The sequence below is a fragment of the Microcebus murinus genome, chromosome 14, assembly GCF_040939455.1.
Source record: "Microcebus murinus isolate Inina chromosome 14, M.murinus_Inina_mat1.0, whole genome shotgun sequence".
Taxonomy (NCBI): domain Eukaryota; kingdom Metazoa; phylum Chordata; class Mammalia; order Primates; family Cheirogaleidae; genus Microcebus; species Microcebus murinus.
In genome coordinates, this window is record NC_134117.1 from 31,472,785 (window position 1) to 31,494,626 (window position 21,842).

General features: G+C 50.4%; 1 protein-coding gene across 1 annotated transcript; it reads right to left on the reverse strand.

Annotated features, from left to right (window-relative positions):
- Window positions 1-879: 879 nt before the first annotated feature.
- Window positions 880-21,302, reverse strand: FFAR4 (free fatty acid receptor 4). Its single transcript, XM_012766100.3, has 3 exons — window positions 20,726-21,302; window positions 11,491-11,619; window positions 880-1,563 (listed from the first exon to the last, which is right to left on the reverse strand). Exons 1-3 carry the CDS (start codon window positions 21,290-21,292, stop codon window positions 1,174-1,176), a joined length of 1,086 nt encoding a protein of 361 aa, XP_012621554.1. The 5' UTR covers window positions 21,293-21,302; the 3' UTR covers window positions 880-1,173.
- Window positions 21,303-21,842: the final 540 nt, after the last annotated feature.

Sequence of the window (21,842 nt, forward strand, 5' to 3'; positions counted from 1 at the left end):
CCTGCAAACCTCCAGGGGCTGCCCACCAAACACAGGATAAATTCCTTACAGCGGCCTCCTGGGCCTTGCATGATCTAACCCTGTAACTTTTCTGGCCTCAATTGATGGACTCCAGCAGAGGGACTCCACCCTCATCCGAGCCTCAAGGGCAGTGCCTGGTGTGGAGAAGGCCCAGCCAACAGCCTGCTCTGCCTGGCTTACAGCACTCGTGCTCCTGTCCAGCCACCTTGCACCAGCGTCTCTCCTGCCTGCAGAGCCCCCTCCCCCAGATTCGCATGGCTAGCTCTTTCTTGTTGCCTTTTTGACCCAAATGTCACTCCTCAGAAAGGTCTTCCCAGACACTTCTCCACCCTATCTAAATTACCATCACTACCATAGCAACCTGTCCCGGTTTCTTCAGGGTGTTTACTCTGTGATGACATACTGTTTATTGACTTGTGTTTGGTGTTTCTGCCCCAGACCAGAAGGTAAGCTCCCTGAGGGCAGGGGCGGGCTGTCTGGTTCACTGCTGCCTCCCAGCACCAAGAACACCATCTGCCATGGCAGGTGCTCAAGGTGCTCAGCTGATGGATCAATGAAGAGATTCACTCCTGACCTCACTCTCAAATGTTTCGGAGTCATCCTGCCCTCTTTCTGATTTCATGACATCGCTTTTCCTAAAGGGGTCCACGGCATTTTTATTAAATGGAAAAAAAATCATCTTTACTTTTTCCTTGGAAATTCCTCAAATGCTCTTGACATGAATAAATGATCTTAAGGCCTCATGAGTCCCAGGTGGGAGCCTGGAGTGGCTGTGACCCTGCAGAGGAGAAATCTGGGTCCTGAATCATTTCCAAGACTCACTTCAGAAACCAGTCAGGGTGTGGCTTTACATGTAGGAGATATGATTGCTGAACAATTATAAATAAAAATTTATTAAATTCAATCATATTACAAATATACAAAAAAAGTTCATGTTTAAAAGGAACCCATAACAAATCCTTTGATACGGGGAATATATTGGTATACCGAATGATCATCCCTTAATGTGCCGGAGCTGCAGACGTGGATTTGCATAAGTTACATTTTCTTAAAGCAAGGTACACTGGGGGATGGTCCTGGAAATTAAGTCCCTTTAAGGGCATACGGCGGCTGGCCAGAGAGTGAGGAACTCGGCCTAGAGAGAAAAAGTAACTAGCCAGAAATAATCGACAAATCATTCCTTCTGACAGACGTGTCTGTAAAAATGGCCCCCTTTTCTGGGAAAAAGAAACAGCAAAACACCTTCCTCCATTCGTTCCTAAACAGCGCCATGTTGTAGAGAATGGGGTTCAGGGCTGAGTTCGCGAACGTGAAGGCCACCACCCAGAAGAAGAGGGACGGCCAGATGACCAGGTCCTGCTTGAAGCTCTGGATCAAGATGAGGAGGATGGTGATGATGATGGGGCTCCACATGATGAAGAAGGAGACCATGAGCAGGAAGAGGGTGCGGAAGAGCCGGAAGTCCTGCTGGGACACGCGGATCTGGTGTCTCTCCGAGGGCGCCAGGTTCACCGTGAGCCTCTTCCTGGACGCCTTGGTGATCTGCGGGGAACAGAGCCGGAGCCACAGGTTACTGCGGAAGTCAGGGCTTTTTGCGTCAGGAGCCGGGACTTGGAACCTGCCGTCCCCAGGGCGCTGGGGCCGTGGGGCGTAGGGACTTTGTGTGGAGGCAGCTTTCCCTTCTCCCACCGCCCGCGCTTAGGGTGCGCTGGAGAAAGGGGGCCCGACTGGCGGCCTCCTGAGAAATAGACACAAAATCACACACTTGTAAACAGAGTTGATGAGGGGGAGCGAAAAGCCTGAAGCACGTGGTATAGGGGAGGGACATCTTCCCTGTTATTTCTTTTTCTAAAAGAAGCTAAGTCATTAATTGCATACAAGCAATATATTATTCTCAAGGCACAAAATCAGACGGCACTGACAGGGAGCAGGTGAAGAGTGTCAGGGCTCAAGCCTTCTGTACTCTTCATTTCCACTCCCCAGAGGGGACCAAAGTGAGTAGTTTCCTCCTGTATGGCCTTCTGGGAAAGTGCCACCTCCACACACGATATACCTGGCCGAGGGGTCGCAGGCGTCTGCACTTTTGCTTGGTACACAGAAGGGACCACACCATGCACCCTGCTCTGAACCTTGCTCTTCTGCTTAGCAGGGTATCACGGTGCTCATTCCTTATTGGCACAGAGAAGCCCCCTCATTCTTGCTATCTTGGTGGTGGTTGTGTGTATTCCACCGTATGGGTACCAGAATTATCCAGGCCCCATTGATGGGTATTTCATGTATTTGGCCTTGTTTGTTTGTTTGGGGAGGCGGTGGCTGAAGTGGCAGTGCATGTACTCTTGCCTCGCTCCCCTGCAGGTTGTTGAGTGGGCGGAGGTGGTGGGGATGGCGTAATGGTGGGGCTAGGCCAGGCAGAAGGGAGCACGGGAGCCTGCCCTAGGGGCAGGGGCAGGAGGCAGTGGATCCTAGTCTTGCCTACACGCCCCTGAGTTGGGGGTTAAGGAAGGGTGATGAGACTGGAAGCTGCTGTTGGGGTCAGCCCAAAGATGCAGCTGGGGCTGGGGCAGCCTCCCCCATGCCGGGCTGGGGTGTGTGCAGCTTGGGAAGGATCCCTTCATCAGCAGGGCCTGTTGGCACCACCACCAGCCACAAGGAGATCAGACACAATGACCAACAGAAGCAGGTGACCACCTCACATGAGCAGTCATGCAAGATCCTTGTGCTTGAGGGAGACAGGGGCAGGGCAGTCCATCCTTTTCCTCTACCCCCATCCCACCCCCGACGCTATAGAACCATCCTCCACTGTGAGCAGGGGAAGTTTTGAACAAGCAGTCATAACCCAAAAGTGGCTGGAAAGTTCTAGAATTAGACATAGATGTCATTAAATTTTCCCTCCTGCAGCGAGAAAAAGGAGCTGATCAGAGCACTGCTGGTGACATTTACCAAAATTTCATATTTATGCCCCATTTGAGAGGTGGTGACTGGTGGAATAAACATTCTCATGCATAATAAATTCCTAACAGCCTAACCGCTGGGACCTCTAATATTGTATACCAATGAGCAGGGCCGGCATTCTGGCAGAGGGATTGTGGCCAGTGACAGCACCCCTGCTTATGTGGGTTTCGAAGGGGCTCTGGACTCTTCTTCCAGGAGCCTCTGTGGGTGTTGCTCCCTGGGTCTCCTGTACAATCTGCTCATTGGCAGTCTTGCTTCAGCACCAGAGAGGCTGGTTTTAGTTAACAGTGGGCAGCCTCGCACACAGAAATGGCCTATCAACTGACGCAGGCTGGCCTGATTAAAACAAAGCCCTGGGTGTCCTCTCATCTCACGGCCCCACATAGAAACAGTGTGTTTGAATCATACACAAACTTCGTAACATCTCAGAACCATAGTGTTGGGGCTAGAGGGAGCCCAAGTGTCATTTGAACAGCAGTCCCCAGCCTTTACTGTGCCTGCCAGGCACCCAGCGATCTTATTTTAATGTAGATTCTGATTCAGCAGGTCTGGGGTGGGGCTGAGTGTCTGCATTTCTAAGAAGCTCTTGCATGATGCTGCTGCTACTGCTGATCCAAGCCAGAAGCTGGCAGGGCCCAGTGCTTAGGGTCCAGGAGCCCTGGTGACACACACAGTGAACCTGCCCTTCCTTATGCCTAATTCTAATTGTCCTCTAGGCACAGCCAGAAGGAGGAGGGCTGGCCGGCTGTTCCCCCATCAGTCGCTCAATGTCAGTGATGCTTAGAGATGGGTGGGGTGCGGGTGGGGCTGGCGGCAGTAGAGTGGTGCCTGGCTGGTGCTCAGCCAACCTAGGATGTGACCTCTGCCACCAAGGAAAGGGTCGACATGGAACATCTTGACCACGTTAGCCGTCCTTGCTAACTCCCACTTGCTCAGACTGCCCTGTGTCCTGCTTTTCCCACGGCAAGAGGCCACTGGCCGCGCAGAGGGTGCTTACACCATCTGGAGCCTGCATGGCCACGGCTCTCTTTGTCGGCTGTGCTGGAACCCCAGGGCCCATTCCCCTAAGATTCCTGAAGCTCTAGAGGGGATGTAATTAGAAGGTAATTAGCATCAGTCACAATTGGGCAAGTTTAACTCCAAGATCAGAATGGCTGAGTCTATTCTCCTTAGAATACTTCCAACAACCTAATTAAAGGATAGTCATTTAATTGTTTCATGATTAAATATGACTGCTTGCCCTGTGCGGGAGGTTAGGTCCACCTGTGGGCGATGGCGACCAGGGCAACAGACGCTGAGCGAACACACCCCTTCCTCCCCAGCGGCTCGCCAAGGGCAGCACTGATCAGGATCCCTGAGCTTTGTCCAGGGCTCAGGCTGCACGTTTGTTTTCTCAACTGTCACATTTAATCTTCACAACGACTCTTGGGAGCAGCAGCCCATCCCTCATGGGATTTGTACTGTCATTATTCCCACTTCACAGATCGGGAAATTGAACCTCAGGAAATTTAAGTAATTTATGGAAGGTCACTCCACCAATAATATTAATAAATGGCCAAAGCCCCCATCTGGGCAAATCCAGCCCAATTTGCTTAAAGACCAGCTATATCAGCAAGGCTCAAAAGGGGTTGTAGTACTATCCAGCCCTCCCCACCCTCCCCTGCTGTGAGGGTGTGGGTGTGCAGGAGATACAATCATCATCTCTTTGAGCCTCAGCTTCCTCATCTGTCAAATGGGGACCAGCAAAGTACGTGTGTTACAGAATTGTTGGGAGACCTGGCAGACAGATCTGGGACAGGAACAGCTGGGCAGGGTGGCAGGCGGGTGGGCTGCAGGGGAGTCACTCTAGGCCTCAGTGCAGCCTGGTGGGCAACGAGGGCTGACTCCCTCACACTGCCCACGTGATCCCGCCGAGAAGAAAAACAGTGTACTCAGAGTCCTTGGTATAATGTCTCATAAATATTTTTTGAGTGAATGACATTGACAGAAGTCACATTTATGGGGCACTTACTATGTGCTAGGCCCTTCCCTATCACTTGGCTTAGCTCTTTAAATACTCCCAACGACTCTGTGACATATGTACTTTGATGGTCCCATTTGACAGACGAGGTAGCCGAGGCTCAAAGAGGCTAAGGGGTTCAGCAACCTGCCCAACAATACCCAGCTGAGATGGTGCAGAGCTGGGCTTCAAACTTGGCAGTCTGTCCCCAGCCCATTCGCCTAATCTTTTTTTTTTTTTTTGAGACAGAGTCTCCTGCTCTGGGGTTAGAGTGCAGTGGCAAGATCATAGCTCACTGCAAACTCCTGGGCTCAAGTACTCCTCCTGGCTCAGCCTCCTGAATAACTGGGACTACAGGTCCACACCACCATACCTGGCTAATTATTTTTTTGAGAGATGGAATCTCACTATTATTGCCCAGGCTGGTCTGGAACTCCCAGGCTCAAGCAATTCTCCTGCCGTGGCAGGATTATAGGCGTGAGCTGGCCCCATTCTCTTAATCTTAAATAAGTTCCTTCTGACTCTCTATCTCCATCTATGGGAATCCTTCTGCTCAGCCCTCAACTGCAAGCTGTAATGCCAGGAACTCCAAGAAAGCTTCCTGATTCATCTCCCGCTTGGCATCTGGCAGTGTTTTGTTTCAGGCACTTGTGCTGCACTTGCCATATATCCTGTATGGTAGGCGTCCAAGTGTCATTCCTACCTCTGACCCCCACCAGACCCCCTCCCTATGGCTCCCTGGGAAACTGGGACCTTAATCGGGACATCCCTGTACCCTCTGTGGCCAAGGGCTCCTGCAGGTGCCTGACAATGATTGTGAGCTACAGACAAAGTGGGCTGACTCATGGGCCAAGTGCATAAATGGGAGTCTTTTTTTAGCACTGACAAATGCTACTGTTTCCTTCTCTCCACGTTCCCGCAACTTGCAGGGAATGAGGAGGAAAACGGGCCCTTAGAATCAGTGTGGCTACTCCCTGCTCCCCTCCCCATGCTAGATGTCAAGGCCAGTCAACACTGATCCAGGATTTCAAATGTCTCCGGCATCGGGCAGAATGCTTGGTGTGTTTTAGATTAAATTAAATGCTCAATTAACTCTAATCCTCAAAGCCAGCCTCTGTGGTTGGTTCTGTGGTTTCCCTAGTCTTGGAACGAAGAGGAGGGCTCTGAGCGGTGAAGTGACTTGCTCAAGCCTCACGGTCAAGTGTGCGGAGGGGTGAACCTCTCGCAGAGGCGCCAGCACTCTCCTCTGCCAAGGCTCGCGCTGCGGGAGGGAGGACAACGCCCGTGGGAATGGGGTCCGCAGCCACTGGGCACGAGGCAAAATACAAATGCTGAGGCCCTGTGGGACCGAGTGGGGCCCGGAAATCTGCACTTCTGCAAAACTCCCGGGCAAGTCCTGCTCACTGAACTACTCATGTAGGTCAACAGGCATGGTCGAGAGCTCCTCCCCCAGCCCTGCGAAGACAGCCCGTTTTGAGATCTGCTGCCTTTACACCCACATGCACTTCTAAAGACCATGAGGGAAGAACATGTCCCCATCTCTCACCCCTTTGCCACACCATGCCACCTGCCCGTGGTTGCCGGCGGGGGGTGCAGGCAGAGCACGTTCCCACTGACCCCCACAAGTTGGGCCCTGAAGGTTGAGTCTCCTTTGGGGCTGTTTGGTCCACCTACAGCCTCCCACCTAGAATCATCAGACAAGAGACTCCTCCCTTTCCATGACTGGCATGCAGGCCGCCAAGGCCAGGCGTGGGCCAAGGGCTCCGTGTTCACTGCCTAACACCTTCATGTTCAGCTGAAACAGATTTTCTTTTGCAGTTGAGCCCTGAGGCAGGCTGAGGGTTTTCCAGCTGCAAGCCACAGACTCCTTCCCACGCATTTATCAAGCCTGTACTATGCGCTAAGCACCCTGCAGGAGCTGGACACGCAGCAGTGAGCAAGGGAGCTGCCCACACGGCTCTTCCATTCCTGGGCGCATGTGGGCAACGGGCGGGGAACGATTAACATGCACACTGTTGCAAAGGGTGGAGGCATCTCAGCTTGCCATGGCAACAGTTGCTGGGCGACGATGTAAACCAAGCCCCAAACAGCCAGTGCTGACAGCCTGATCAAAGGCACTTAGGAGTCGCTGGGAGGCTGTTTCCTTGGGAAGACTGTTGAGTGGAAAATCCACTGAAGATGTATGGCCCATCTGAGTCACAAGGAAAGAGGAAGCAGGGAAGGCAGAAGGGTGAATAAGGCCACTGCCCCGAGTACATGAAGCAGCGGATGAAGGGTGACTGGCAGGGGAAGAGCCAAGGTGAAGCCTGCTCTGAATCCTTGCCCAGATCAGAACCAGGAAGGAAAGCAAGGATTTAGAGCAGGGTTTCCCAAAGGGGGCTCTGTGGGGCACCAGTCCAGAGAGATGCTCTGTGGGACAAAGGGGGTCCCATGGTCAGATATAGCAATGCCACCTGCTGTATTCCTTTGTGGGAGATTCCCAAAGTATATTAGCATAATAAAGGCTCTGAGAAGTCCTGCAGCAAAGGATCCCATCTAGCATTGATTATCTCAGCATTTGCCAAACTCATTTGACCATGGAACTCTTTCCAACACCTAAACTAACATCCCTAGAGAACATTCCTAGGAGACACTCCACTTTAGAACAATAAAAGATCAGGGTGATGTGAAAGAGACACTTCGCCAGCCTGGAGGTGGCTCCTGGTTACAGGCAGTAGTGACGGCCGAGAGGTGAGGACCGGTGGGGAAGGGGTAAGGATGTAGTTACGTGCCGCGTGACTTTAAGTGATTTTCTACTTGTTTCTCTGTGGATATGGCTAATTAATATTGAAGTTCAGTTGATTTTACAGAGTTATGGTCTTGGAAGAAAAGGCTCCGACAGGAAAGCTTGAGTCAGTGTCCCTGAGTTATGGACATCTTCAGAGGGGAGGAGACGCCAACAGTGAGGCCGCGCCCTGCCACGCCGTCTCCAGCCACCTGGCGGCAGCTCACCTGCTTCCCAGTTGTCAGCCTGGCAAACTCTCGGGCACCGAGTGAGGACAAATGTCACTGTCCTCCTGGGAAATGGGCAACAGTGAGTTTTGCTAGTGGGGTGGAAAGTAACTATTTTTAAAGTCTTACATTTGCATTAACATTGTGATTTTTAAAGCATCCTCATGTTTGCTCTTCCATTTTATCGTGTTAATCCACCGAGGCTCACGGCAGAAATGGAGGCCCGCATTACATATGCCTGGGCTAGAACCTGGTCTTATGACTCTCTCACCAGTGATTTTCCCAAGAAGAAAAGCCCCTATGGACCCTTTCAGTGTGCTCCAAGGCTCGGGCCCCACTCGTTCCACAAGTATTTATGGAGACCTGCAGTGCACAAGGCAAGCCGTGCTCTAGGCAGAGGGATAGAGCAAAGAACAGAACAAAGTCTCTGTCCTCGTGGAGCTTGCACTGCAGTGGGCAAGATAGATGGCTGTCATAAATGGAATATGACAGGATTGTGTTTGAAGAGACATAAATCAGGATAAGGGGATGGAGATTGACAGGGAGTCTTTCTGGGGAAGAGCCTTTTGAGTAAAGACCTGAATGAAGTGGGGAAGTGGCCCATGTGGAAATCTAGGGAAGAGATCCAGGAGAGGAAATGGCAGGTGCAAAGGCCCTGAGGCAGCGGGATGTTGGCCTGTGTGCAGAACAGCCCCGAAGCCAACGTGGACACAAGAAGAGGGGGAAGCTGAAGTGAGAGGAGCAGGCAGGGCCAGATCACGTAGGGCCGTAAGGCGAGGGCTTCGGATCACGCTGCATGCATGAGGGCAGTGGTAGGATCTAAATTATATCTTTGACTCATTACTCAGAGCGCCATTTCACAGGGCGGGGATCGTGCGTCCAGGAGCTGTCCTGGAGTCTGTGACGGAGAGCACTGGAGGCGGCTGAGGGTTGAGAGGAAAGGGTGTGGGAGCGCTGGACTGCTGTGCAGAGCTGGGCGCAGAGGAGGACACCTGCCCCAGCTCATCAGGGCTCCTAGGATCTGTCCAGGTGGGCCTGTCCTTGAGAGAAAGATGGGGAGTGGCTGGGAAATCATTCCTCCCTCAGCAGCCAGCCGGGAACAGTGAGGCATGAGTGAAAAGGGACAGACCAGAGCCCTCTTGGTCCTTAAGGGACTCAGGAGTGGGGCCCCAGGGAGGGGAGGTCAAATGCTGCCACCTCCTCCCAACAGCCCAACTCCAGTGTTGGTTCCTTATCTTTGCTGTGACCCAAATCTGAGCCTGCTGTTTATTCTCTTGAAAATCTCAGTGACATCTTTTCCCAGCATGCTCTAAGAGAAGGGCAGGAAGAGAGGCCTTGCCTAACAAATGACAGCAGGCATAATGTATTCATCACCTGCTCCAGGCAGGCACGATGCCATATGCCCCACCAGGCACCTCTTACATGCCTCGCAACCACCTTACACCGTTGGAATTATGATTGCATTTTGTAGATGAGGGAATTGAGGATCCGAGAGGGTAGGTAACTCACCCAAGGCCACACAGCAAGTAAGTGGCAGATTCAAGACTCAAAGCCAGATTATTAAAAGAACACTTTCAAGTCTCTGTGTCTGTCTTCACAGCCCTTTGCTTTCCTCTCTCACACCCCTTATTCATCCCTGACAGTTGTGCAGCATTTAACAGTTTGCAGAGTGTTTTCAAAGTCTCAGTATCAGTCCACCTTGTGTTCCAGAGTCTCTCTGCTTTGAATAGCAGCACCCTTGTCTGTCTCCTTCCTCCTCCCCTCCTTCTGTCAGTGGTCCTTCTGGATAGAGAATATTCCTTGCCTGCTTTTAACCTGCCTCTACTCTCTACCAGCACTTTGTACAGCAGACCCTTAACAAATGTCTGAGGAATTAATGTGTCAGGACTCTGAGACTAGACTACCTGGATTTAAATCCCAATACTGCCACTTATAAGCTGTGTGACCTTGGGTAAGTTACTTAACCTCCCTGTGCCTGGGTTTCCTCATCTATAATTCTTATCAGGATTAAACAAGTTAGTTTCTGGCACATGGCAAACACTACAGAAATATTTGTTAAACAAATTTTTATAAATCCATTTTACATTTCCTTTCCTTTTTCCTTCATTTCTTTCAACTTAGTGATAATAGCTAACACTTCCATAGTATTAACTAATGCCAGGCCTGAGTCTGCCTCTTACACTTGAACAAGCCCCAGGATGGGGAGGGGGGTTGCTTTGGGGTCACAAGTCATGTGGTGGGCACGAGTCCAGGCAGTGACATAACATGGGTGGCATCTCCCACAGGACCCAGGGATTAGCAGACCTGTACAAAGGTTGGCCCGGTTTTGGTTCTGAGCAACTGAGAAGGTTACAAATCCTCAGCTACAAAGAAAGGGCCATAAAAGCGGCCAGACGGCAAACAGAACCCAGAGGGCACAACTTCAGTATGCCTATCTGCCAGGTGACCCGTACATACCGTGCTATAAAACCGAGATTCAACAACTAGAACCCTCCACGAGGACTCAAAGGCATTGTGTTCCATCTTCTAAAATGGGCATAAATACACACATGTGCCGTTTGCCTGGGCCGGCATCTTACATGCAAAAGGGCTGCGTTTGGGGTAGGAAACAGGCTGGCCCACCTTTTTTAAGTCCCTGGATATACTTGCTTTGAGGGTAGAGATCATTTCCTGTTTCAGTGCACATTTGAAAGGGACATTCTTCGGGGCTGGGGGGTACCTATTGGAAGGTGACAGGGAGGGGCTACTGGTAACATTTCCACCTGGGAGCTGCCTTCATGAGCAGGGTCAGCTTGTGAGCTGGACACGTACTCTGGGTGTTTTCCCATATGTATATGATACCTCAATAAAAGTTTTGAAAAGTATACTTCTCTATCACTGCAGTGTTTGTGATGGGGAAACAATGGACACGGCAACAAAGTCTGTAAAATAAATGATGTCACGTCTGCAGCCACTCCAAGTAAGGAACTAGTGATATGAGAATGATGTGGAAAGATGTGAACAAACAGTGTGAACTGAAAAAAGGAAGTCACAGGGCAGATAGTATCATCTCATACCTGAAAGGAGCATTGGATTGAACAGTGTCGAACAGCTACCTGACCATTTTAACCTGCAATTTCATGTGGTCCATCAAACACACATACAGTATGTATGATATGTGTATGTAAATTTATAAAAAAAAAATCTGAAAAAATATATCTTGAGTTGTTAAGAATGGGGGTAGTGCAAGTTTTCAATTTATAGGGTACAGTTTATACATTTCTGCATCTGTTTTCATTTTAATTTTTTGTAAAGAGCTTGTATTAATTTAGTGATGAGCCAAAAAAATTGCAATCACAAAGATATAACTTATAATTTTTTTAAATACCAAACTCTCATTCCTCAGCGTTGCAGGGGCAGACTTGGGCAGTGAGTCAGGATTGGACTGGAGTGACTCCTGGGTGTCTTCCAAGCCCAAATTCTAAGATTCTAGCAGAAACATTCTGAGTCCGAGTGAAGTTCAGCTGCGGCACTTGAAGCAAACGTACCTGTAAAATTTTGGAGTAACTGCCCACAATGACCAGTCCTGGAACCAAGAAGTTCAAAGTCACAAAAGACACATCCCACGAGATTTCTCCAGCAATGGTGGGCCAAACCAGTGTGCAGACAGGAATTTCCTAGTCACAGAAAGGAAAAGAACATCACTGAAATTTGGCTTCTTCTGTGGCCTTTAGCTCAGTCCTAGTTAGGGTCCCCTAGCACTGTTACACCGTTGCGTTACACTGTTGCGTTACACTGTTACACAACTGCATGATGGCCAGTCCAGAATCCCTCCCCCACAATCCCACTCACAAAGCACTTGTCTCTGACCCTCAGAATAATCATAATTATTATTTTTGTTCTCCAGGGAAGGCAACTGAGCCTCAGAGTCCCAAGCTGGTAAAAGCTAGAGTCAGTTCCCAGGCATGGTCTTCCTACTTCCCTGGGCTGAGACACAAAGAGCTTTTGAGCCTTCTCTTCCATGCCTGCCATTTTACAAAGGAGAAAGGTGACAGGTGACATCCATTGGAAGGGATGTGCTACACATATGCATGTTGAAACAGGAACAAGGTTTCAGAGTAGTCACCCCATGTAAGCTGAAGGCAGCAGGGTCGTACACTAAGACATTAAGTGTTCATATGGGGGGTGTTCAGGTGTCAACAGTGTGTCAAACTCCATGAAAGAACACAGCCATTTAGAGCCTCAAGGCCAAGATCAGCCACAACTCTCAGTCAGTTCAAGACGTAAACCACTGGTATGTGGCACAAGAGCATGAAGGTTTGTGATCTTGCTGATATCACTATGTTATGGTTTTTTTGTTTTGTTTTGTTTAAGACAGAGTCTTACTCTGTTGCCTGGGCTAGAGTGCCGTGGCATCAGCCTAGCTCACAGCAACCTCAAACTCCTGGGCTTAAGTGATTCTCCTGCCTCAGCCTCCCGAGTAGCTGGGACTACAGGCATGCGCCACCATGCCCAGCTCTTCTTTTCTACTTTTAATTGTCTGGCTAATTTCTTTTTATTTTTAGTAGAGACAGGGTCTCACTGTTGCTGAGGCTGTTCTTGAACTCCTGATCTCAAGTGATCCTCCCACCTTGGCCTCCCAGAGTGCTAGGATTACAGGCATGAGCCACAGTGCCCAGCCATTATGTTGTGTTGATTCAAATTTTTGACACTAACTACAAAACCCGAAACATGTGGGGACCTCACTGAATAGTTACTAACAGCTCCTGCAATAATCTCATAAAATGAATATATAAGTCAATGAAAACTGACATATCTGTGTGTGCGGACAAACTTCCCACATACAAACTTCCTATGTCCACCTGACTATAGGTAAAAAACTAGAAAACAAGTAGCCCTAAACCCTTCCAGACATATACAACAGATTTTAAAGAGCAGATGCTCTGTACAAAAGATCATATAATTGATTTTTGGTGGAAAAGACATGGTAACCAATGTCTAGAAGTAGTATTATCATGCATAGCACCATTCATTCATTCATTCATTTGACCAATATTTATTGAATGCTACATTAAGCAAAAACAAAGAATTTTTAACATTTCCCAGCACGCATCACTAATTGGGTGGTCAAACTCAAAATACAGCCAGTCACTCATTTTCTTATTCTGTATTAACAGAAGGTAGCAACATCTAGTATTCTTTGAGCATTTACTATGCAACAAGAAGCACTTTACATACATTATCACGTTTAATGTTCACAACAACAAAGTACATTTTATTTTTTCCATTTCACAGAGGAGTAAACTGAGGCTTAGGACTTCCTTCTAACATAATAATCTAAAGCACTAAAGGTGTGGCAGGTTTTAATCGCACAGTATTTTTCCCAAAGAGCTACGTGGTTCCAGGGACTTACCAAGAAAACGCTTTCAAAGGTGAGGCAAGAAGGAAGACTGCTTTAATTATGTTTGTACCTCGAGAGGGGAATGAGAATATGTCTTCCTTTTCCTATTTTGTGAGATGCCTCACAAATGGACTGGGCATTCTAAAACTTTGTCCCTCTACCCCCACCATCCACACATGGTGGGAGAAAGTTTATTAAAATTTTTTTACATTTTGGTGATTGGAAGGAAACTTGTGACTCCTGAGGATCTTATGAATTGTGGCAGTGAGGCTGCTACCACTGCTCTTTAGAAAGTGTATGCACCTGTCACCGTGCACTCAGACCTCTGCCCACTAGGGACCCCTTGTTCCAGCACATTGGTGGCAATGGGGGAGGGGCAGATGTGCTGCAGCACTGGTCGGAAGAAACGGATTCCAGCCCCAAATGTGCCTTGGTCTCTAATTCCTATACTTGTGATGGAAAAATGTGTAGGGACAACAGAAAGACAGGTGACCCCAGAACCATTTCTAAGACCCCAACTCTTTCTAAAAGCCTCCTCCAGATTGCCAAAATCTCTCCAGGCTTAGCAAGATTTCATAGACGAATGTGTAATGATAGAGCAAGGTGTTTTCTCTATATTAGGGGTCAAAAAAAAAAAAAAAAAAAAAACCACAGGTCCCTAAACCATATACCTCTATGGTCCCAGTTTATTGAAGACAATGTATGTGTGAATGTGCATATAGACACCTGGCACACATACACACACAAAAGAGAAACATCTGGAAGGATACACTCTAGAAAGCAAACAGCATCTGTTCCTAGGTGGGACTCTAAGTTATTTTAATTCTGTTGGCTTATCTGAATTTTCCCATTTTCCATGATGCCCCTACTTTACTTTTGTAAGAGGGGGGGAAAAAGTTCATTTTTAAGAGAAATGGCGATCAAACATGAAACACAGATCACCATGATAGTTCAGCAAACCTAACCCGCTATTTTTCAACACAGAGGAAGAACCTATTCCAGGAAGCTTCCCAAATTCCATGACTTTAGTGAAGATGCTTTTTCACCTTTTGATTTCTGGCTCTCATTCCAGGCAGGGAGTACGATGAGGAAGTAAGATATGAACGGTACACAGAACCCCATAAATGAACTGAGAGGCAGTGTGACTGGCCAGGAAGGGGGTTGCCCAGATGACAGATTTATATGCCTTTAGAAGGCTTTCTTTCACACTGTTGATTAAATGCAGTTTCTGCTCTCACTAAAAAATAAAATAAGAGGCAGCCAGGCACCGAGAGACTCACGCCTGTAATCCTAGCACTCTGGGAGGCTGAGGCGGGAAAGTTGCTTGAGCTCAGGAGTTTGAGACCAGCTTGAGCAAGAGAGAGAACCTGTCTCTACTAAAAGTAGTGAAAAAATTAGCCAGGCTTGGTGGCGTACACCTGTAGTCCCAGCTACTTGGGAAGCTGAGGCAAGAGGATCGCTTGAGCCCAGGAGCTGGAGGTTGCTGTGAGCTAGGCTGATGCCATGGCACTCTAGCCTGGGCAACAGAGTGAGACTCTGGCTCAAAATAAATAAATAAATAATAACATAAGATAAAATAAAATAAGAGGCACTATGCCCACAGAGATTTGAGTTGGTGTCATAACTTTGTTTCCATGGGAAAATCTGTTTGGCGTAAGTCATTTGGATTCTAGGTATTCTCCTGTAGGCTGAGACTTGTAGAGGAGTTCAGCTGCGTGTCAAATCTGGAAGGTGGGGATATGAGTGTTCTCGTATTCTCTGTACTTTTTCTGCACATTTGAAATGTTTCCTGATTTTAAAAAGGAAATGTGAACAACAAAAGCAGTAGGCCTGCCTTGTTACGTAAGTGGAACTGGCAGAGTCAACAACAGTCTTCTTTAATTCATTTGCTCACCGACTCACAGACTCCAGACACAGTGGCTGACCACTGCAAAGCCACAGGGAGACGAGCAAGGCCCTGGCCCTGTCCTCGAGCAGTCAGGGCAGGACAGAGGTGCCAGGGAACTTCAGGACAGGGCAGGGAGCTGGAAGTGCACAGGGAGCTTCGGGTGACCAGGGAAGATGGAGTCACCCAGGAGGGGGTCATTTCTGCTCTGCCTGGAAGGACCACAGCCAGGGGCATAGGGAGGTCAGAGCTCAGGTGTCAAGACCAGAAGGAAACAAGGTGGGAGGTGACATACAATGAATAGTCAAGTGTGACCTGGATGCCCCAAGTCTGTTCTGCCCCACCTGCAACTCCACCTCCCCCGGCCATCTCATCCATCTCCACAGATTCTTTTTGTAGATGAAGATTTTTCCAATCTACTCTTTCCAGCCCAGTGCCCTCCTGAACCCCAGATTCACCCCACTGCCATGAGGACATCTCAGCAGGATGCCTCATGGGCCTATTAGCCTTTGATGGTCCCAACTCCAAATTATTCCACCTCCTGCACTCACCAAGTCAGGGCACGGGGCTACCATTCTCCAAACTGCCAGAAACCCACACACAGGCCTTCTGCCCTCCTCCTCCTCCTCTCAGTTCCTCCTTAATAGCCACCCAGCCCACCCACCTATCTCATACTCACTGGCCTACCCCCCAAGACTGGCCGTCTCTCACCAGGTGAGCTCAAACTCCCTCACCTGGCCCTTCTCCTGCCAGCCCCTGCCAAGCCTTCCAGCACCTTCTCTCTCCACCACCATTGCCCCTCATGCTCTACACAAGCCTGGCTGAGGACCCTTTGCTGGGCTCAGAGCAGCAGCCAGTGCTCCCTTGGCCTTGCCTGGCTTACTTCCTTTCATCTCCACACTCAGTGGAGACATTGTTGCCTTCCTGTACCCTTCCTGGACTCCCAGAACCCAGCAAAGTCCCTTCTACAGCCTTCCTCAGCCTGCCCTGTCTGGGGCCTCCACTAAAGCGTGTCCCTAAGGGCAGGGACTTAGCCTTACCCAAGGCAGCATCCCAGTACCTAGAATTACGCCCAGCACACATTAGGGGCACAGAACAAAATTACCAAATGCAGGAATTTTCTAAGAAGACTCCTCTTGGGGACAGGGACCTCTGTCCACAGGCACTGCTCGAGTGCTGGCTGATCCCCACACTGGCTGGCTCCCCTGCAAGTGCCGCCTGGTCCCAGCTGTTTTCCTGCCAGCTTCTCAAGTGAGTCTTCCTGTAGTACCCAGGGACCGCTTTGTGCGTCATTCTCCCTGCCCCACCTCCACCAACGAATTGGAAGACTTCAAGGTCATTTTAAGGAACTAAGAGTCCTATTTGGATATTTCCTCTCCTATCAGCTTCCCAACAGAAAAGAAAGAAAATATCAACACAAGAGATGGGCTTACTTTCTTATATTTTAAAAGTATCCTCTAATACCAGCAAAGGGAAGCAAACTGTGTTTCTCTCCTCGGATAATCCACACTCAGTAGACACGAGAACATTCTCAGCCTGGTATTAAATCAGGGTAGGGTGAAGCAGTAGGACCAAGTGCCCTGAGGAAGTGTGAGCTCATGGGCGACGACACACAGACGGACCCGACGGGGCAGGGATAAATTCTGGTTCCCTCCTTTGTCCATTCTGTGACTTTTGGCATTTCCTTCTTCAGAAAATAAACAAAAGAACACCAAGTCGTGGGGTTACTGTGAGGACCAAATTAGATCAGGATCTGGGACCATCGGTGTGCTCAATAAATGGCTTGTGGCAGGGGCAGGAGGGGAGGGGTGCTCAGTAAATGTTTGTAGAATGAACGGGCAGCTCATTCTGGGCAGAGGGGAAGTTTTCCCCGTCCACCAATGTGGGTCACCGCCGGGCCAGGGCCACAGCACACACAGGCAGGAATCTTATTGGAGCAGGGTGAGCTGGCCTGGCTGAGATGCCAGCGTTGCTAGGATGTGGCCACCCTCTTAAAATGGCAGTCGATTATATTACAGCAATCAAAAGAATTATACTGTTCAGAGAATGTTTAAAACGTTTATGCCCAAAGATAAAGGAAACCAACAACTGTGAGCAATTCTTATGCTCTTAACTGTATGTGCCAGGTGTTGGCCCATTTACTGAACATGAGCCTCCGTACAATCCTACGAGGTTTATATTGTTTGCATGCCCATTTTGCAGACAAGGAAAGTGAGGTATCAAGAGGTGCGACAGCTTGCTCCCTGTCACACAGCTCCTAAATGGCAGAGATGGAATTCAAACTCCAAAGCCCTCACTCCAAATACCAAATTGCCTTGCATTACTAGCATGTCCACCACTTCATCTTCCCTTCCGTGAAGTTTTAGAGTTCAATTACCGTGGCCTGCCAGGCACCCATAGCCTACACAGACAGAGATCGAGTTCCTGCCTAGGGGGTTTCTCAAGCCAGCAGAAGGCCTCAAAGGCACTGTTTCTCTGGCCAGCATCCTTCAGGAGGGCACCAGTGTTAGTCGGTTCTCCTGGCTTGTGGTTTGGGTAGGAAAATCTCCCCCAACCCCCCGTGTATTTAGTCTCCAAGTGGGAGGGGGCAGGCAGAACCTACAAGCAGGAAGCTGGGAATATGAGGACTGGGAAAACAAGATTTTGCTAATTTTAAATGTGAGGCTCCGTCAGTCTAGACCAGATCCTTCTCTGTCTCTTTTTTTAAAATAGCCACACTCCCTCTTTTCCCTCTCATTCTTTTCAACTTTCTTCTTGAACTACTGAACCTATAAAACAGGATGTTTCCTACATGCTCAGGCAACAGCCCTTAAGGAACTGGGGAGTTTTTCTGCTTGTTGGCTTCTTTGGCAGGTACACAAGTGTGTGTGTGTGTGTGTGTCTGTGTGTGTGTAAGAGAGAGAGAGAGAGAGAGAGAGAGAGAGAGAGAGAGGTGAGGAGGTAGAGGTGGTAGACAGGTAGGGGAGAAGACAAGGAAGATGGAGAGCCCAAAAGGGACTTGTGTTCCACTACAAGCTCCTCCACCCCACCTCTACAAATTTCAGCAACTGGGGTTCCTGCAGGTAACTAACTCACTAGCCCCAGTGCATAGTGCAGGCTCAATCTCTCCCATTGGCTTTGCCCAAATCTCTCTCCAAAGCCTCTTAAAACCAAGGAGGTGTTTTCTTCGTCAAACCAAGAGGGGCCTGTGTGCCCAGCCACCATGCCACAGACCTCCACGGAAGCACCTTGGCACCACTCTGGCTGTCCGGAAGTACTGCAAAGGGCTCTAGCCACACTCAGGGTCCCTGTCAGGGTAAAGTTCAGAGTGGCCAAGACACAGAATGACCCCATGTATGCCAAGGCCTCACTCAGTCACCTGTGTATGCTGGCACAGTTTTACTCTGTGCTCTTGACTGGGAAGTGACAAGATTCTTACTTTTTAGTGTTATTTTCCAACTAAGTAGGATTGTACCTGAAACAACTGTAAAAGGGAGAGGCACAAAATGTACATCTGGAAACTTAAGATACCTTTAAGATACATTCTATGTGGTCTTTCATTCCCTGAACATCATTTTCTTTCTGTGAGCAAAAAAAAATAGGTAGAAAACCTTCAAGTTTTGTGAAAAATACAGAAATACTGTAACTCAGTGAGAGAATAACTTTTCAACAATCTAAGAAACTGATGGGAGAACCTGCCCCCAGCCAATCCAATGGATCCGGGTGAGGCCTGGGTTTCCACTTGTTTTAGAAGCGTCTGTGTGGCCCACTTTGATTCTCAGGTGTAGCTGGCTGACAGGGACAAGCCTGCCCACCCAACAGGAGTCCTTGGTCTGCCAGTGCAAATGGCACCCTGCTGCTCAGCTGATCCTGGCTTTCCTGGTCCCCACTTGAGGGGGCATGGCCACAGGCTTATGTCTTTGATCAAATACCACAGGCCTGATAAGAGCTCCAGCCTATTAGTCATTCAAAACCACAAACAAACATCCCACAATATATTCCACACAAGAAATAAACTATTAGAAACAGATGGTTAGGTTTAATTTACATTTTTTTAAAAAACATACTGCACATAGAGGATGCACTCTCCACCCTCCGCCCCCCCCCCCAGGGCAAGGCCAGTGTGAGAGAGGGGTCTGGGGTAATCCCCAGAGCAGTGTGCTGTGTCCAGCTCTGGAGGGTCACACGCCCCTGGGGGCGTCCCTAGTCGCACTATGCTCATTTTCATAGCTGGGAAGTCTTCCCTCAGGTGACATCTCACTCCTCCTCCCTCCTCCCCGCCTCTGTGACCACTGAGAGGGCCTGTCTTTGAGACTGTGGTTCCTGTTGGGGCGGAGATTGCTCAGGGCGCCCCACACTCCCTGCAGTGGAGAGCACCTGAGGGTTCGTGCCCTGGGGCTAGAAAACCAGAGACCTCGGTAGGGAAAGGGAGGGAGCGAGAACCCAGCCTGGGCAGACCCTCCTGGTGGCTGAGTCTGGAGCGAGGACTCCTGCTTCTCTGTAGAGCGCACAGACCTAAGTTCTCTCTCTCTCTCTCTCTCTCTCTCTCTCTCTCTCTCTCTCTCTCTCTCTCTCTATCCCCCCCCCCCCAGGCGAAGAGAACCACACACACACTGGGAAGACTGCTAGACGTGACGGGCCCTGTCCTCCACCCGTAACTTGGCGTCCACTCGTAACTCTGGTGTCTCGAGTGAATCTTGGAGCGCGAACCTTTCAACCGCGCAGCTGGGCAGCAACCGAAACAGACCCGAGCTCGGAATTCCGGACTGTGAGACACCAGGGAACCTACAATAAAGCCGATCCGCGCAGCCACTGGCCTCTGCGCAGCCCTTCAGAGCCCCGGATATCTATTGTGCAGCCACCCAACCGAGGTTCCCGGGGTGAGATCTCATGGTCTGGTGTAATCTTTCCGTCTTGCAGTTGGAAAAACTGAGGGTCCCGGAAGGGAAGTCACAAGCCCCTTAGAGGCAGCATTGGGTCTGAGGTCCCTTCTCTTTCTCCCCAACTCATCCGCGCGCGCCTGCCCGCGAGCTTTCAAAGGAATAAGCATAACCCAACCCGCACGGAAACTTCTAGGCAGGAACCCAGTTCCTCCTCCAATTATGGGTGAGATACCCCGGGCAAGTTATTTGCCTCAGCTTTCTCATCTGGCAAGTGGGTGTGATAATAACAGGATTGTAACACCTGACAAGAAATCAGAGTTCAGTACAATGAGATTAACCATCGTGCACCCCCTGAAGTTCTGTCTGGCTCCTAAACCCCGGGTTATTTAAATAACCTCGCAATAGTCAGTGCATTTTGCAAGAATTTGTGGGACTCCAACCTACAGCGTTTCGAAGGGTGGTAGAGAGATTTAAAACAGTAAACTTCACAGCGATGGCACGGGGTCCACTCACTATTAACTGCAACAAATGGCCTATTGTTGTTGTTCACCATCATCATCCCAGCTCACCGCTTCCGTTGGACCCCGCCTCCAGCCCGCCCCGACACCTGCCCTCGCGCTCCGCAGGGCGCTCACCTGGTCGTCGCCGGGGAGCCGCTGCGGGACCACGCGGAAGAAGATGCAGAGGGGCAGGGCGGCGAGCGCCGAGTAGCCCCAGATGAGCGCCAGCAGCACCACCCGTGCCCGCCGCCCGGGCCCCCGGGCGCCGCGCTGCAGGCGCACGATGCACACCATGCGCTCCAGGCTGACGGCGGCCAGCGTGAGGATGGTGACGCTGCCGCTGAGGCTCATCACGTAGAAGAGCAGGTGGCAGGCGACCGGGCCCAGCAGCCAGGCCTCGGTCCAGCGCACTGCCAGCACTGGCGGGATAGCGCTGGTGAAGAGCAGGTCGGCGCAGAAGAGGTTGAGCACCAGGCAGGCGGTGGAGCCGCGGCGCCGTCGGCGCGCCACCAGCACCAGGGCGCACACGTTGCCCAGCAGCGACACCGTAAAGATGAGCGCCAGCACGATCGTCTCCACTACGCTCAGCACCAGCCGGTGGTCGCCCTTGACGTCGGAGAAGAAGGAGAAGCGGGTGCGGTTGACTCGCTCCAGGCTGCGCAGGGACCCGGCGCCCGCCGCCTGCGCGCACTCAAGGGACATGCCCGGTGCCCGGCGGCCCGCAGCGGTCTGCGAGCGCGCTCATCTGGGCGGTGACTGAGTGCCAAGGCGGGGAAAGAGGGAGGGAGGAGGTTGCGACATCTCCCCTCTGGCCCCCTCCCGCCCGAGGAGCGCCGGCGCCGGGCGTAGGGAGCTGCGCCCCGGGCGCGCGGGAACTAGGAAGTGCCGGCAACGCCGGCCGCAAACACCGGGCTGGGCGGGGAGGCGGCGGCGAAGGCCGGGGCTCGAGCCCTCTGGCCAGAGGGGAAGCACCCGAGAGGCCCGAAACCCCCACCTCGTGAATTCCTGGAGCCCCTGCGGGGCCTCCTCAACCTCTTTCATCTTTCAGGGGCACGGCGTGTGCGAGGCCATTTATCCACCGATTTAGCTAAAATGGATTTAAGAATGTCAGAGCTGGACTTTGGAGATTATTTGGCCCGTGTCATTCAGACTAATAAACCCAATGGGTCTGGAGGTAGATCACAAAGCACCTTGTCATAGGCCGGTTTCTTCTTTCGGGGAGTATCTGGTTTTATAGTCTTAATAACATGGG

Excerpts from the sequence above, each read along its gene's own strand:
- FFAR4 (XM_012766100.3), bottom strand. The coding sequence starts at position 21,292 with ATGTCCCTTGAGTGCGCGCAGGCGGCGGGCGCCGGGTCCCTGCGCAGC. Across the intron at positions 11,620-20,725 it reads GGCTCCCCGGCGACGACCAG|GAAATTCCTGTCTGCACACT; the intron begins GTGAGCGCCCTG and ends TTCTGTGACTAG. Across the intron at positions 1,564-11,490 it reads GTTACTCCAAAATTTTACAG|ATCACCAAGGCGTCCAGGAA; the intron begins GTACGTTTGCTT and ends TGTTCCCCGCAG.